Below are 17,519 nucleotides of genomic sequence, written 5' to 3' on the forward strand. Positions count from 1 at the left end.
AACTAGGCGGCATAGTATTAGAATTTCATAATAAACATTTAACATTCAGCTAATTAGATTTTCATTGTTTTACTGGAGTAGAAAGTAATATTATTCCTTAGTAGAAAGTAATATTATTCCTTTTTCTCTTTTTAATTTAGTTAGCTCCCTAGAGGAAAAAGTTCTCACATGATCCATCAACAGTTTGTTGATCTTTTATATTATTGTATCAATTCAATTTTGCTTGTGACAATGTACAAAATATCTTGTCTTTACAGAATATTTTCATGTATGTACATTTTGAAGCTGTCTAACATTGTACTTTCTCTTAATTTTGACAAGGCAGTGCAGCTAATCTGTCTAATCCTTTCTCTTGAAAGCTTAAGCACTCTTCCAATCTCCTCAAAAGATTGAGGGGTATCTCCATTGATACCAAAGTGCAATTTCAGAATCATTGCTTCTCTATCACATAACACATTGTGGAGAAGCTTCTCCAGGTCTTGCTTCATCATTTGTTTTTTCACAATTTCTTCTGGCACTATGTCTTCTGGCCCTGATATGATATCCTGCAATAATCAAAAAAGGAAAGGCATGAGCTTTTACTTATCCTTAATCTGGCGCCTTTTCGTGTGTAATTTTAAGTCAAGCTTGCTCAGCATTAGCTCAATACGAAGCTCCATTTGGATTAAGTTAATTGATTAAAATAGGAAGGGAAGGAAATTGGTGGAAAAAACAACAACAACTACATACCCAGTAAAATCCCACCGGTGGGGTCTGGGGAGGGTAGAGTGTACGCAGACCTTACCACTACCTTGTGATGGGTAGGGAGGTTGTTTCCGATGGACCCCCGGCTCAAGGAGAGGAGAGAAGAAAGGAGCAAATTGGTGGAAAAAACAAGTATGAAACAATGGAATGACAAAGAAGGATGAAGTAATTATATGTGGTCAGATGGTAGACAAAAAAACATATGCTTTTTCTTTTAGAAGAAAAAGATTAGGAAATATGTCTTCCCTAGCCTCCCCCTTCCATTTCTTTCTATCTATTCTCTCATAACCAATCAAGTTATTGTTAGTCCTCTATGTTTCATCCCAATTTTCTTGAGAACAAAATCATCCCCTACAAGAATTGGAGCAATAGGAAAATAAAGGAAAGATATGTAGTAGCAAGTTAATGTGTTTTCCTCAAATATATTGCCTTCATTCCACTCTACTCTAGTAGTGGTTAAAAGGAAAAATCCTATTGTTTGATTATTTTCTTTTCGAGTAAAGATGCTACCCTTTTCTTTTCGTTATATTTCACTTATTACTTGTAGTTCATTCCCTTCCAGTGCAATCCACCAAATACTACATGTATGAAAAAACCCGCAGGTTTCAAGTTATTCCTTGTAAGCAAGAGTTATCCAATTTCCAGCAGCTTATAAGCAACAAATTCTCATTACACTGGTAATTTAAGAAAACAATTGTTGAAACAAGAAAGATTTGGGACAAACCTGCAATGACATGTAGCCTTGGCTAGTTACTATTTGATCAATGGAAATTGGTGCTCGGTTTCTCTCGATAACTAGTCTAACAGTTGAAACATCCAGATCAAGAGCTTCTGCAATTTCATCGTAGGAAGGCATTCGCCGAAGCTTTCTGCTTAACTCAGTGTTGGCATTGCAAATCTTTGGGACAAGCTCAGATATGCTGGCCTGCATATGACAGACTAACCAATGCATTTCACTAATCACAGTTTATCCTACGGTCATGTACTTAAGAAAGGAGAAAGGCAGCTATACATGTATCTACTAAACTAGAGAAGTTCATGAACCAGATGACCCAATGTGCATGTTCTTAGTAAACTATATGAGCGATTATTATGATTTTTGCAGGCAAATATTGCTGAATTATTCAGCATTTGATTGAACGTGTTATGCTGAAATAACCCATGTAGAACAAGACAGATATTGCTGAATTATTCAACATTTCATGGCACACAATAGTGAATATAGAAGAGAAAGAAATCCTTAATGATGCATTAGCTTACCGGTAATCTAATAACTCTAGATTTGTTTGCTACGGCTCTAGTGATAGCTTGCCTAATCCACCAATAAGCATAAGTAGAAAGCTTATATCCCTTCTTAGGATTGAACTTTTTAGCACCATGAAGTAGACCTATGCTTCCTTCCTGTAATTGGCAGTGAAGAAGGGGGTGATTATGGTCCAAGAAAAAACAGAATTGCGGTAGCAATAAAACTAAACTACAGTAGGGACCTGTATTAGATCTTGTAAGCTTAATCCTTTGCCTTGATATGAAGCTGCAACAGATACAACAAGCCCTTTATAGCATTGAATAATCTTCTTTTGTGATTCTTTAGCATTAACCAAGAGCTTATCTAGTTTTGTTCTGCTCATTCCTGCAGCCTTAGCCAATTGATTTGGATTTAGTTCAATCTCACTTGTTTCTTCAACCATCTTTCTCAGTATCTCAATTCTTGCTTCTTCCTAGTACAAGAGTAAAATAAATAAATAAATAAAGACAACAAAATAAACAAGCAAGAAAACAATAACACCATAAAACCATGTATAAACCTGTTCAAGCTAAGGGATTTTTTGGTCAAGTTGTTTACCCACTATCTTGACATAAGATTGTATATAACATTTAGTTTCATTAGGTAAATAATCAATGTACTAAAGTTACTACTAGAATTTTCTACTCATTTTATTTAAATTGTATGAATTTTCATCTAGATTGACTATGTTCTCTTAAAACAATGCAAAGAAGATAATGTAAATACTATAATTACACAACCAAATCACTTATAAGCTTATTACATCTAAATAACCGGTTAAAATGGTAACTAACCTACTATCACAGTTTAACCATACTGATAGTATAAAAGAATCATTATAATGTCAGTGTATATAAATGGAACTCAATTGTATATTAGTTCTATGCAACAGACAGGGAAAGCAATTAGTGTAATTGAAGAATCTTGGAGTTGTACCTTAAGGCACCAAGAATACTCTGACTCTTCCTTATGGGTCAAGTAGAGACCTGTCTTAACAGGTTTAGAAAGGAAAATCTTATCCCCTTTCTCCATGTCCAAACATTCTGAATAACACCTTCTTCTTTTCCTTCTCTTCTTTCTTCTCAATGCTAACTCAATCTTCTCATTAATGATCTCAACTTTATTACTACTCTCCTCAATAATGGTTTCGAAAACCAAAGATTTTCCTTCTACTGTCACAGCCTCATTAGCTCCTTCAATTGCCAATGCATGAATAGGATCCATAAAAGAGCAATTCTTGGGGCAATAGAGGATTGCATAATGGAAGAGTGGTTTAGTGGATAATTTTGAAGGATAAGGAAAGAGTGAAGCTGGAGAATGGTTTGAACATGACCATGCACCCATGGCCATACAAATGTGGAAGTTAAAAGAAAATAATGTTTTTAAGGTTACCGTAGATATATTTTGAGGCTAGTAGATATTTTTCTAGTTGTCTGTTTTACTATCTGAACTTGCTTTCTTTTAGTACATTATTATTGGAGAGTGGAGACTATAATTTTTTTTTCCTCAGTTCCTTTTTTTTTTTTTTTGGTCTGGTTTTCTTTTTATTTATTGAACCATCTGGAGTCCACTTGCCCAATCAATTAGGATTCGCGCTGCGTACGAGAATAGACCATTAGAGGAGAAAATGCTCCTTAATAAAAGTTGTACTATTTTGGAGGCTCGTTAACAGAGGATGAATCTCAAAGAACCAAAATGACAAATTATATAACACAACCAGAAGTTAAAAGTAGCAGAAATAAAGATGCTGAGATGGATGTATGGTCATACCAGGGGAGATAAGATTAGGAGTGAAAAGATTCGGGACAAGGTGGAAATGACCACGTGGTGGACAAGTGTCACGACCCGACTAAGGGCCATGACGGGTACCCGGAGCTGACTACCGAGCACCTATCATTAGGCTAATCATCATACTCAACCTGAACATATATAATCTCCAAAGCAACCCATATCTATATACATAAGCCCTCACATGTCCTACAAAATATACAAAAGTACACTGACTTCATCATGGGACACAACTTACCCACACATACGTATCTACGAGCCTCTTACTGTAGTACTAGACATGAGGTGACCTTCCGGACAGACCCCGTCGTGCCCAAAATATATACACAAAAGAATATGACTATAAAGAGTAGCACCTCCTAATAATGAGTGCTCCCTTGAATCATCGATAAGCTCCTACGAATCCGCACCGTCTCCCGTCTACCCGTGGGCATGAACACAACGTCCAAAAAAGAAAGGACGCGCACGAACATTGTACCGAGTATGTAAGGCAGTGAATAGTAATAGTATAATAAAGAACCAATTAAACATGAGCTGAAGATATAACCTGCTTAACCTTTAAAGGAAACACATGTCATACATATCACATATACCATCATCGTTAACCCGCGTCCGGGTAACCATCATAAGCCGCCCACTAGTGGTGTCATGTCCGGCCCTCTAGGCACGGTGTACCATAAGCAGCCCGCATTAGCGGTGACATGTCCGGCCATTCATGACGGTGAATCGTATTTACCATCGCGGGCGACATGTCCGCCATATAGTGCACGGTGTAATCTCATCATCATATACATCTCATAAAGCATGCATTAGAACTCAAAGATAATCCGTAACTATATCGGGGCGACGTAAGGTCTTCAAGAACCCCCGATTCCATTATGGAGTAATCATATTCTCATCATACCTCACCCGAAGGAACTAGCATCATAGAGGTAGTCTAGCAATAATGAATAACATCAAAGAAATCGTATAAGGATCATTAACTTCGTGGCAATATCATATCATAAGCTTTAGGGTCTTTAGGCTTTTTAGACTCATCAAAGATCATTATCATATTCGTAACATAGCATAAGCCTTAGAATCTTCATAAACTTTGACTCATATTTTTCCTAACGTAAGAAGTTCATGGAGAATAAGGATAGTCATGTCATAAGAATCATGCCTTAGAAAAGAAGGGACTAGCCTTACATACCTTTTCTCGTCAATTTTTCTAACTTGTCGACTATACGCTTCCTTCCACGTTCTTCGCTCTACATTCAAAGGAATTCGTGCTACGATTAGATATTTGGAAGCATACTTAAGCTTAGGCTAAAGCTAATGAAAATTGGGCAGCATTTCCTTTGTTTATACAACTTTCTCCATATCATATATCAACTCCCAAACGTCAATAACAATATTCATAATATCATACTCAACAATCTTCATCAACCATACATTATTCAATTCTCCTACTCTCATTTCAAGGGCATCCATAACCATGGTCATAATACAACATTACCTTCATTCTCATATAATGTTTCTTCCATACTCTTAATATCATTTATAACATAACTATACTCGTAACATATAAAGAATCATGATTCATATTAAGCTACTACTCAAAATGCCACTATTCTCATATTTATAACCTATCTTCTATCTCCTTCCACAATCCAAATCTTTCAACCTCTCAATACTCTAAATAACATGAATTGATCATAAGACTTACCTTTGATAGTGTAGGAATAGCCTTTGGATGAAAATACTTCACTTGAGAAAAACCCTAGCTTCAATCCAAGGAGATTTCTTGACTTGTACAAACCCTAGTGAGCATTCATGTTCTTGATTCCATCAACTCTTGGTGTTTTACTCTTGATTTCTCTTGGATTTATGTTAAAATGGTATGGATAATGTTCTAGAGTTTTCTTGAGGTGTGGAGAGAAAGAATGGAAATGAAATAATGAACTTGGACCCTCTTTTATAAAACTTAAAAATACGTCCGACCTCGAATCTACGGCCTAGTATACGGACCGTATAATTTATACGGTCCGTATAGAGGACCGTACATTTACTCTAGTATCTCACCCCTCTCTGGAAGAGTTCTACGGACAGATATACGGGTCGTATCTTTTATACGGTCCGTGTAATGGACCGTATAATCCACAATTTCCCGAAACTTGTTCTCGTTGACCCATTTGATCTCCAATCCTTATGGAACCTTCTTAACACTTGTTTAACACTTCACTAACAACTTAAGAAGCGTTATAGCTTTTCCTCAAGACATTATTAGGTCAACATTAACTCCGTACTTGTAAATCCTTTCCGAAACACAACGTATACTTTGCCTTTCTTAACGAACTTTCTTCTCTTGCCTCAAACGTCTTTGGAATCTTAATTAGAACCATTAAGTACTGCTTCTTACTTATAGAAACATCATACGTTTCTCACACTGCGTTAGTCTATCTACCATACGACGACATAAAATTTTTCGAGGTGTAACAACAAGATGCAGGAAGGGAGGCTGAGATGGTCCGAACATGTGCAAAGGAAGATGCGCAAATGCCCCAGGTGAGGATGTGTGGGAGATTGGCTGAGTGGGCTTGAGAAAAGGGAGAGGTAGGCCAAAAAAGTCTTGGACAGAGGCGCTCAGGACATGGCGCAGCATCAGCTTATCGAGGACAGGAGGCTGTGGAGCTCTAATATCAGGGTAGAGCGATAGTAGGTTGGTGAACATATGCGTCTGCCGGTAGTCGAACCCGGGTCTATTGCTTGGAAGGCAATTATCCTAACCGTTGGACTACAAACGCTAGATGTTGTCAAGGCATGTTGTTGATTAAACGTACCACAAAAAGTTGTCCGCAAACTCATAAATCAGAATGTAATACCTCAACTAAATAGATTTTTCATAGTTTAACCGGAGTAGAAGTAATTTTACTTTTTCTCTTTTTGGTTTAGTTAGCTCCGAAAAAGAAAAGGTTATTACATGATTGATTAACTGTTTATTAATCGTTTATAGTATTTGTGGATAATGAAATTTTATTAATTTTAAATTCACAAAAAAATCGGATTAATTCAAGTTATAGTAATTCGAATAAATAAATTATGGGCTAATATAATGGGGTTAATCATTTAAATCCAATAAACATGGATTTAAGTAATGGTCCGATTCCGTTGGGCTAGTCCATTTAATTGGCTACAAATGATGAGCCCACTTTGTCAAGCCCAAGATGTCATCTTATTCAAGAGACTCAAATTGGTGTCACGTGCCAAATGATTTGGCACGCGAGGTCAAATAAAGAATCCTATAGAGTCATGCCACGTGTTAAAATGATACAGCATGCCTAGTCAAATCAAAGTCCAATGAAGATGTGTCATGTGTACAAGTAACATGTTCCGACCAATCAAATATCCTCATGTCAGCTTAAATCTAATTGGCCAAAAGAAGTCTGTCCTCATCACAACTCCTCCATCCTACAACTATAAATAGGGGTCTCATAATTCAGAAAAAGGACAGAAATTCTAACAAGAAACCAGAGAGAGCTTGTGGATCAAACGCTGTAGATTTCTCTACAACCTAAAAGCATTCAAACACTCAAGTATTTTTCTAGAAGTTCTAGAGATCAAGACGAAGATTCAAGATCAAGCTTCAAGCCCTCTGAACCCAAGCATAATTTCAAGATCAAGACCACCAGATTCAAGATCAGGCTCAAAAGCCCTTGAATTCAAGTACAAGTCAAGATCAAATCCATCAAGTTCAAGATCAAGCTCAAAAGCCCTTGAATTTATTACTGAAAAGGCGAATCAGAGAATTCATAGAGATTGTAACACTCATATTCTAAAATCAAATACAACGATTGTTGCGATATTTTCCAGTCTTGATTATTATTTTCTCGAGTCGAATTTTATTATCTACAGTATCATTCTTCTCAATGCTAAACCATTCTTCTCATTAATGATCTCTTGATAACTCTCCTAAATATTAATTAGTTTCAAAAATCAAAGATTTTCCTTCTACTGTCACAGCCTCTTTAGCTCCTTCAATTGCCAATTTATGAATCAGATCCATAAAAGAGCAATCAAGGGGCAATAGATAAATGCATAATGAAAGAGGTTTAGTAGATAATTTTGAAGGATAAGGAAAGAGTGAAGTTGGCGAATGGTTTGAACATGGCCATGCACCCATGGCCATAGATAAATTTTGACGCTTGTATATAGATACTTTCAAGTGTTCTGTTTTACTATTTGGACTTGCTTTCTTTTGCATTATTGGAGAAACACTTTTTTTTTTTTTTTTTTGTAAAGTTTTTGTAAAAACGAAGAATTAAATTCGATTTTCTCTCCTATTTACTACGGCGACGAAGAATCAAATTATCACTATATTTATTCCTTTTTCAACTTCTTCTTCCAAGTGCAGGATAACCCCAAGACTGAAGTTGGCGAATGGTTTGAACATGACCATGCACCCATGGCCATAGATAAATTTTGACGCTTGTATATAGATACTTTCAAGTGTTCTGTTTTACTATTTGGACTTGCTTTCTTTTACATTATTGGAGAAACACTTCTTTTCTGTTCTTTTTTATTTTTTGGTCTAGTTTTGTTTTTTAATTTAACCATCCAAAGTCATTTCCAAGGCTCGTTAAGGATGGGGGATCCCGCCGAATCAAAACGACAAGTGATATAAACAACTTTATTAGGAGAAAAAAGTAAGAAAAGACCCTTGAACTATTCGAAATAGTGCAACTTTGACCTCTGTTTTCGTTTTTGAAACAAAAATGCCTTCCTGTTAGTTAAGTAGCTCAAAAATACCCTCCCACAAGCCAAGTAGCTCAAAATACCCCTTCCCCTAATGGTCCCACCGGAACAAGGGCAAAGGGCCAATATTTACCTCCGTTTAAGGTTTGGTATAAATGTTCTTAACCGTAAAAATTTGAACAAAAACGTATATGGGAGATTGTGAGATTAATTTGTCGGTTTTAAAAGTTAATTTTGTATACTACCAATCTTATTTAATATAAAATTTAATTACCAATATTAATTTTATCAATTAAACATTTATTCTACAATTTTCTTTGAAGCTATTATAGATCGATTGAAGCCTAGGATTACTTATAATTATAATAAATAATACAATAATAATCCATTATTATTAATATAGAAAAATAAATTTAAAAATAATTATCCCCTCCTAAAAAGACTGAGAGTTCAATATCCTTTGCTAAAAAATTTGAGAAAGTGTGATATTATGAAATGAGAATAGTCTAATTAAACGCGTGAGTAAAGTACTTTACCGCTCTAATTTATTTTTGGGATTCTTACATGATGTAACTAACATTTACTAGGTATTTATCATTAGTAGCTATAGTTAAAAATAAGGGAAAAGGATCAAAAATACCCCTCTACTTTTGGAAAAAGGGCAAAAAATATCCTCCGAACTTATTTTGGGTCAAAAATACCCTCCGTCTCAAAGTTTTCAAATATACCTGTCTTGCTTGAGAAATTATCCCAAAATACTGAATCTTTTTTAAACTGCTCCATCATTTAAACCGACCTAACAAATAATAATCCATAAAATCTCTTATTCCCCAATACGTAGGTTTAAAGTTTGAGGGAAATGAGGGAATAACGGGATCTTATGGGTTATTATTTAGTTGGGTCGGGTTTAAATGATGGATCAGGTTTAAAAAATAATTTTGAGTTATTTTGGGGGATAATTTCCATCAAGACAAGGGTATATTTGAAAACTTTAAGGACGGAAGAGGTATTTTTGACCCAAAATAAGTTCGGAGGATATTTTTAGCCCTTTTCCAAAGTAGAGGGGTATTTTTGACCCTTTTCCCTAAAAATAATTACAATCCATTGCTAACTTTGAATAGCTAATTACAATTCACATCAAATCTGAGTGTATTTACAATTCTTCTCAGATCTGGGTATTTCCTCCTAGCTCCAGCATCTTTGCCGTCGATCGCGGCGGCGGACTTCGCCGTTGACGGCGGTGGGAAAGAAATGGTTAACGGCCGGATGACGGCGCCGTTGCCTGATCTAAGTGTGTTTCTCAGATCTGAGTATTTCCTCCTAGCTTCAGCGTTTTTGCCATCGATCTCAGTGGCGGACTTAGCCGTTGACAGCTGTGGGAAAGAAATGGTTGACAGCCGGACGACAGCGCCGTTGCCGGATCTGAGTGTATTTCTCAGTTCTGAGTATTTATCATTGTTGTTGCTTGAGATGTATTTGTTTTTGTGTTGAATACATAGAAAGAAATGGTTTCTGGTTGGATCCTTACAGGACGATGGCGTCGTTGCCGGTGATGGAAAAATCTCTGGCGGTCTATTTAAGATCTGAGAGTATTTTATTTCTTGTATCTCAAAGACTCAAATCTGAGCGTATTTTTTTTTTTCTTGTATCTCAAATTTGAGCGTATTTTTTTCTTGTATCTCAGATCTGAGTGTATTTCAGTGTATTCGTTATTTTTTTAGTGTAAAACAAAGTGTTTCTTTATGTATTTTTCGCTTGTATTTCGAAGGAGATTTTTTTTTTTATATACAAATGAATATAGTGAATTTTGAATACAGGTGAACATCCCTGTATTTTTTTGCATTTATGTTGTTTGAATACAATCGAATTTAAATACAATAAGTTGAATATAGTGTAAAAGTAGTTACGAATGAATACATCCGAATTGAATACAACGAAATACAGCCGAATTTTAATACACGTTACTGTAGCTACGAAATGTAATTAGTAAAAGTGTAGCTATGCCTAAAAAAAGCAAAACCAAAGTGTAGTCATTTGTGTAAGTGACCCTTTATTTTTTGAGGCGGCACATTAGCAAGCCATTAAAACTTACAGGATTATTACGCCTCTATTTGTCTCCTTGGTCTGACCTTCTTTTACTTAGCTTATTGAATTTAATTATTTAGTTTGATCATAAGAATTTTATTTTGTAGAAGTTTTAATTATCAAATTTTTTTAATTCGTATTCAATATTTAAAAGAAGTCACTATAACATATTTACTTATATATCAGTGACGATTTATGGCATAAAACTTAAACTGAATTTGAAAAGGTTTATAAGTTCCAAATAAGAATCCAATTAGAATTAGGATTAACTTAAACTGAATTTGAAATGGTTAAGTTCCAAATAAGAATCCAATTGGAATTAGGATTAGGCTCAGTTCTGCCCTTCTATGTATTGTATACATTAAATCACCTTATTCCATCACTCGTACGTTCTTTACAAATACATGGCTCCCGCAACAAAATTAGCAGGAGTCTTCTTCTTTCTTCTAGCAATTCTCTCTTTGTTTTACGCTGACGCTCACGCTTCGAAAGGATGTCCTTTTAAGTCCATGTACCAACAATTTGGGAATTTAATCTCCAGGTTTGGAACAATTAATCATCAACAGCCTTCATTTGTTCATGGTGTTAACAACCACACGCTAGTTGGCCAACATGAATGGCTAAAAAATCATGTTATTATGATGCAGAACAAGATGGGTACTGCTAATATTAATGACCGCAACAATAGGGGGTTTTATGGGAAATTCATTGAAGCAGTCAGAATGTACTTTGTAGGAAGGTGATAACGTAATTTGTATAGTAGATGGCCTAAGTAAAAAGTCATTGAACAAGCAGTTTTTCTAATTGTGATAGTAGAATCATATAAGTGGATTTATATTTTCTTAGTTTTGTTATCAGCAGCATGGATTAATTTTTCCCAGTTTTGAATGTAAATTGGATGCGTGGGTGTTCAATTCGTTAAATGACTTGTTTGATACTGAATTATTGAGTTTCTAGCTACCCCTTTTTTTAATAAATATTTGTTGATAAACATAAATCCCAAAGATCAGTGCGTATAATTTAAAAACTCGTAAATAATAGACCCGTTCCTCTTCCCTTTCAATTTAATTACTAGCTTTCCATGCGTCTCGTGCGCTATGGAATTACATCACATGAAAATCGTCACACAAATTTATTTTTTATTTGTTGACAAAGCGGGTGACGTAGTGCTAACAAATATCCAGAGAAAAAATGTCCTAATAATAATAGTAAAATAAAACAGGAAAAACATGTTTATAGTATGTTAGTAAAAACGTCCTTTTCTTGACAGATATACGCGCCAAATTAGACTGATTAAGAAACACAGTTGGTCCCAAAGAAAACGGGACTACAAACCATGTGGTACCTCTTACTCTTAGTTACTACTCCCTCCGTCACAATTTGTTTGAATGTTAATAAATTTGGAGAAGTTAAACAATTTTTTCTTTAACTATAATTTTTCCAATTCTTTTTGTATATTATAAATTATTAATTATGCATTATAATATTTTTTATGTAATTTTTAAATATATAAATTTTATTATAAAATACCCGAAGAATCTATATTTAAAATTAAGTCAAATAAAAATATTTGACTCTCAGACTAGACTGGTGTTATTAAGGCACGTTTGGTCGTGTTTTTTCAAACCATTTTGAATATAATTTGAATATTTTAAGTTATATTTTCTATACATAGATATAAAAATCCCATAAATTGTGAAAACTATCAAAACATTCTCAATTCTTATATAATCTTACCAAATGAACAAATCATAGTTTATATCAAAATTAGTACACTACTAGAAGGCTTATCTAAAAAATACAACATCAATTAATCAAACTTTACTTCAATAAAATCGAAAATTTAACATGAATAGTAATGTAACTATTATTTAATATAATCTTCCCACATAAATTCAAGGTTGATAGACATAAATAAAGGTTGGTGAAAGTTAATGAGATTGGTAAATGATTGATGGGGGTAATTATTAAAAATATTTACCAACTTATGGATTTTTTTTATAAAATATTAATTTATGGGTTAAATTTTATATTTAAAAAATTTAAAACCATGGTTTCAAATCTAAACCATGCTTTTTTGAATGATTTGAGTTCAAACTATGATTTCAAATCGATTTCAAACAACGACTTAAAATTGATGGCCAAACGCTGGTTTGAAACCATGGTTTCAAAATTAATAGCCAAACGCCTACTAAGTAGTTTGGGGACGGGGGAGTACAATTATTAATTAAGTAGTACTAGGTAGGTGGTTGCCATCTTCTTCACAAAAATATTTCAATTTTGTTATCTCTGACTGATCAACTTCAATGGCTGCATTAAGTTCTGTTTCAGTATTATCTTCCATATCTAATCCTCAACTTCGAAGAACTTACAGACGTTTGCCTACTATACTTGCATCATCAGCGTCAGCTACACCTTTTCAAGAATCATCCACACAAAGTGGGAGTGTATTATCCTCAACTTCTCCACCAAAAGTGCCATTTGTTGAGTCCTCTAATGGGAATCCAGTTGTTAGATTTGTTCAGCAAACTGAGTCAACTATTGAAAGGGTACTACAAGTTTGATTTTGTTGTTGTTCTTTCTTAGTACTTATTGTTAATACAAATAGAACTTGATATCTATTGCTCACTACTTATCTATATTTGAGCAGGCAATATTTGACTTCCGTTTTCTGGCATTCTTTGCTATCGGAGGTTCATTGGCTGGTTCTCTGCTCTGCTTCCTCAATGTAATTCCTTTTTCAAGCATCCCAGCTTATTTTTCAATGTGAAGTACGAATATATATGGATATCATATACTACAGGTGGTTAAATTTTATACTAATCTTAGTAGTTCCAGGGGAAATTTATGACAGCAAGACTTGTGTTTAAGGCTGTAATTAAGACACGAACTTGATTACTTTAGTCTCTTGTTCTTTTTAGACCATATATAATCTATAGACTTAGACCAACAAGATGTTGGTTCCTAGATCTTATATACTATGATTTTTTTTACATGCTTTAGGCCAGTGAGTATGTGAAACTTCTTGCTTTGAGCAGCTTCAGGAGTTCTTTTTGGTTTAGTATATGATGAAAATGGCCTGTTGAGAATCAGACTAACATGAATCCATTGTAATTCTTGATCAGTTTTTTCCTTTTCCCCACCCCACCCCATCAGGAGGATCAATAGTGTTCCTACTTACCCTCCAGCATGACTCGAACTCAACCTATCGGTTGAGGGTGGAGATGCTCAACCACTTGACAAGCCTCACTTGTCATAGTCCTTTATCAGTTATGATACACTTGTGTTGATAGAAAACATAGTATCTAGGGAATCGGTTATCCCTAATCCATTTCTGAAGTCCTATTCGTGCTCATTCTCCTGCATTTCAAAAATATTCTGTCTATCACTAGGTTATTACACCAATTCATCAAATAATGAAGTTGCAGATACAATAAACTGTTTATCCTTTATCTGGTTGGCAACTCTATCTTAACCTCTACAATATCTGTTTCTAGTTTACTAAGTGCAATATTGTTATCCTCGGCCAATTATTTATTCAGGTATATTATTGTTGTTAAGAGCCTTTCTCTAGTGTTTCAAGGCAAAAAACATTAATTTTGCTTCATAAGCTTAATCCTTGACTAATCTGCGTCCTCTTCTCCTTTAATACATGTCATCATCAGATAAGAGGTAATGCCACTTGTACGGGTTCTATCGGTTGTTTATACAGTCAAATTCCCTTTTGTAGGGTTGTGTCTACATTACTGAAGCTTACAAGGTATATTGGACGAGCTGTGTCAAAGGAATTCACTCAGGACAAATGGTTCTGAAATTGGTTGAAGCTATCGGTGAGTTTCTGAATGATCTTGATTTCTTAAAGATCATATCATGCTTGTAATCAGAAATCCGTAGAAGAGCAACTCAGTGAGGGGAGACATTCGATGATTGTGTTTTAATGTGTCTTTAATCACCCATCTTTTGATGACCACTGGCCCTTTGGAATTTACTTTTGCATCGCACATCGCAGTAAATATGCTTACCCATTCTAACCTGCCTTAATAGTTTTCTGTAACATTAGAGCTATTTGCTGCTATTTTATCTATATTACTCTCACAGTTGTAGCTTCGTTTCGCTTTCTAGTGGAAGATTATATGCAAAATTTATCAGTCGAGATGAAAGCTTATCTACACTTTAGAACTGTATGAGATATTCATCTGAAATATCACCTAGAAGATGGGAGAAGATCCTTATCGATCTCTTGAAAGTGAGTCATCTAGGTGTACGACTTGTTATTATTCTTTTGTTCCAAGCAGTTGGTGTACAGTTGGACACACTTACCTTTGTTTCATTGTAACTTCTTCTAGTAGTCATATAAATATCTGTTAAGTAGCTCCTTCAGTTTCGGAGCACTGCTCTTGAAGACACGGCCTAGTTATATAATGGTTGTGGTTATTGTGAACAAATACTTAGTTGTCGCTTGTATGGAAGTTGCAGAATCTCTAACTAAAATGTCAATTTGGGTGATATAATACCTTATTATTTACATCTAAACTTTCAGTATTCCTTTGTAATCCTGAATTCATTTTCCTTGTAATCCAGATGTTTATCTTGCTGGGACCGTGATGTTCATATTCGGGATGGGCTTGTATGGATTGTTTATCGCTAATAATGTGTCTCCTGATGCAAGTGCAACTGCCGACCGTGTCCTCAAGCAGTCTTCCTTGTTTGGGATGTTTGCTCTGAAGGTAGTGCACTCTGGATCTTCTTAACAATTCTTATACTTCCTGTACATATAGTTGCCTTCTTCACAAACTTCAGTATATTCTTTCATGTTTGATTACTTGAGAAAGGAAATTTGAGATGGCAAAAAATGATGGTTGTCTTTGAAAATGAAAACTACTTTATTTAGAAAGAGAGTTGTTTAAGCTAAAATTGCATTCATGTCATATGATCTAATATGGTGCACTTTTCTATCATACAATGTATTAAGAAACATAATTACTCTTAATCTAGCAGCAATGCCTTGATTCTACAACAAAATAATTTTTCTACACTTAGCTTTATATATAAATGAATCCCAGAGTTCTGATGGGATAGATGCCAATGAATCTCTAAGATTGTTTTTGAACTTCTATTGACTTGTATGGTACAGACAAATGAAACTCTTAAGGTTCATTGTATCATCTAACCTTAGCAGTCTGCTGATGATTGTGGTACTCTCAGCACTACGGTGAATTCTGAATATCCCCAAAAGACTAAACTAAGAGGTAGTAAAGAATTAATTGGATTGCTGAAGATTGTTGTATTCATAACAAGCATAAGTTTCGAGGCAAGTAACATTCCTTCTTTTGTAATTACTGTTATGAGTTATGACCCTCTATATGTACGTTAGTTTGTGGATGGCAAAAAATGGTGCTGTAACATGTAAGCTTGTGAAGATGAATGCATCTTGCATACATTAACCACGAAACATGTGCGATTGTAGGTATAGAGTTATCTGTTTAGTTCTCTTGTTTGAATCAGTTGATGGTGCCATGTAGGAGAGGCCAAACTGGATGAAGATCAGTTCGCTTGATGAACTAAAAACCAGAGTGGGACATGTCATTGTCATGATCCTTCTTGTCAAGATGTTTGAGAGGAGCAAGATGGTCCCTATAGCCACTGGTGCTGATCTATTGAGCTACTCTGTGTGTATTTTCCTGTCTTCTGCTTCCTTGTATATTCTCCATCAACTGCACAAGTCAGAATAACAGTTCACATGTATCATACTGATGATACATACATGTATTATGATATATAGCCAAGTAATCAAACTTTTGAAGCTAGCATGAAATAAATATGTTTTCTATCCAACAAGAGCAAGCCTGTACAATACAGTATTATTGAGACACTTCCATCTACTGTGTCACAATTCACAAGAAGGTATTATTGTTCAAATACAGGCACCTCCTGATTAACCAGTCCGCTGAATGGCCATCACGAATATTAGTTGGCAAACAGTATAAGGGAAATTTACAATAGTAATTGCAGCAGTTGCCAATATATAAGAGCACTTTACTTGAAATTTCGAAGGCCTTTATAGTTTATTTGCCGGTTAAAGAGGAATGTGGTTACTTTTTGTTACAACAAGAAAAAAATGTCCGACCCTTTGCTTGATATGACCAACACTTCACAGTTACAAATTTGTAGGCAACGACATTCCACAAGTTGCAGCATCTTCCAATTAGACAGTACAGTACAGCTTAATGTCCCATGGGTGAGTTCTAAATGACAGGAAAGCGAAAAGAAAATATTGACATACCTATTCAAAATAGAAACTGCGTCTGCCGGGAGTCGAACCCGGGTCTACAATAGTAATTGCAGCAGTTGCCAATATATAAGAGCACTTTACTTGAAATTTCGAAGGCCTTTATAGTTTATTTGCCGGTTAAAGAGGAATGTGGTTACTTTTTGTTACAACAAGAAAAAAATGTCCGAATATGACCAACACTTCACAGTTACAAATTTGTAGGCAACGACATTCCACAAGTTGCAGCATCTTCCAATTAGACAGTACAGTACAGCTTAATTGACAGGAAAGCGAAAAGAAAATATTGACATACCTATTCAAAATAGAAACTGCGTCTGCCGGGAGTCGAACCCGGGTCTATTGCTTGGAAGGCAATTATCCTAACCGTTGGACTACAAACGCTAGTTGTTGCTATAAATTGTTCTTGATTAATAAATCATAGTGTATTTCAAGGCTCTTTTTCATGACTAATATCTTCTAACAAATTATTGCACTATCTTGCGACTAGCAACTTTCTTCTCCAGAGATTTAAGTAACATGTCATTATGAAATGGGAAAATACATAAATACCCCCCAACATATACTCGAATTAACTATGATGCACCTAACCTT

The 17,519-nt window shown here is 35.0% G+C and overlaps 2 protein-coding genes and 2 non-coding genes across 5 annotated transcripts; 1 reads left to right on the top strand and 3 right to left on the bottom strand.

Moving 5' to 3' along the window:
• Positions 1-172: 172 nt before the first annotated feature.
• On the bottom strand, positions 173-3,379 carry LOC132063185 (RNA polymerase sigma factor sigD, chloroplastic). Its single transcript, XM_059455640.1, has 5 exons — positions 2,966-3,379; positions 2,232-2,462; positions 2,005-2,145; positions 1,469-1,669; positions 173-545 (listed from the first exon to the last, which is right to left on the bottom strand). The coding sequence occupies exons 1-5, from the start codon at positions 3,377-3,379 to the stop codon at positions 252-254; spliced, it is 1,281 nt and encodes a 426-aa protein (XP_059311623.1). The 3' UTR covers positions 173-251.
• Positions 3,380-6,531: 3,152 nt separating this feature from the next.
• Positions 6,532-6,603, bottom strand: TRNAG-UCC (transfer RNA glycine (anticodon UCC)). The gene has a single exon. It is a non-coding gene; the product is annotated as a tRNA-Gly (tRNA).
• A 6,235-nt stretch (positions 6,604-12,838) lies between these two features.
• Positions 12,839-16,474, top strand: LOC132063186 (uncharacterized). 2 transcript variants are annotated; one of them, XM_059455642.1, is made up of 6 exons: positions 12,839-13,185; positions 13,287-13,364; positions 14,367-14,466; positions 15,218-15,363; positions 16,011-16,042; positions 16,159-16,384. In XM_059455642.1, exons 1-6 carry the CDS (start codon positions 12,943-12,945, stop codon positions 16,175-16,177), a joined length of 618 nt encoding a protein of 205 aa, XP_059311625.1. In that variant the 5' UTR covers positions 12,839-12,942; the 3' UTR covers positions 16,178-16,384. The 2 variants fall into 2 exon arrangements, with proteins under 2 accessions (XP_059311625.1, XP_059311624.1); XM_059455641.1 differs by lacking the exon at positions 16,011-16,042 and having other exon boundaries at positions 12,842-13,185; positions 16,159-16,474.
• A 763-nt stretch (positions 16,475-17,237) lies between these two features.
• Positions 17,238-17,309, bottom strand: TRNAG-UCC (transfer RNA glycine (anticodon UCC)). The gene has a single exon. It is a non-coding gene; the product is annotated as a tRNA-Gly (tRNA).
• Positions 17,310-17,519: the final 210 nt, after the last annotated feature.

This window comes from Lycium ferocissimum, chromosome 7 (assembly GCF_029784015.1).
Source record: "Lycium ferocissimum isolate CSIRO_LF1 chromosome 7, AGI_CSIRO_Lferr_CH_V1, whole genome shotgun sequence".
NCBI classification, from domain to species: Eukaryota; Viridiplantae; Streptophyta; class Magnoliopsida; order Solanales; family Solanaceae; genus Lycium; species Lycium ferocissimum.

Coding starts and splice junctions, on each gene's coding strand:
- LOC132063185 (XM_059455640.1), bottom strand. CDS start 3,379: ATGGCCATGGGTGCATGGTCATGTTCAAACCATTCTCCAGCTTCACTC. Junction 2,463..2,965: donor AGTATTCTTGGTGCCTTAAG/GTACAACTCCAA, acceptor CTCTTGTACTAG/GAAGAAGCAAGAATTGAGAT. Junction 546..1,468: donor AAGGCTACATGTCATTGCAG/GTTTGTCCCAAA, acceptor TGATTATTGCAG/GATATCATATCAGGGCCAGA.
- LOC132063186 (XM_059455641.1), top strand. CDS start 12,943: ATGGCTGCATTAAGTTCTGTTTCAGTATTATCTTCCATATCTAATCCT. Junction 13,365..14,366: donor CTCTGCTCTGCTTCCTCAAT/GTAATTCCTTTT, acceptor TCCCTTTTGTAG/GGTTGTGTCTACATTACTGA. Junction 15,364..16,158: donor TTGGGATGTTTGCTCTGAAG/GTAGTGCACTCT, acceptor GGTGCCATGTAG/GAGAGGCCAAACTGGATGAA.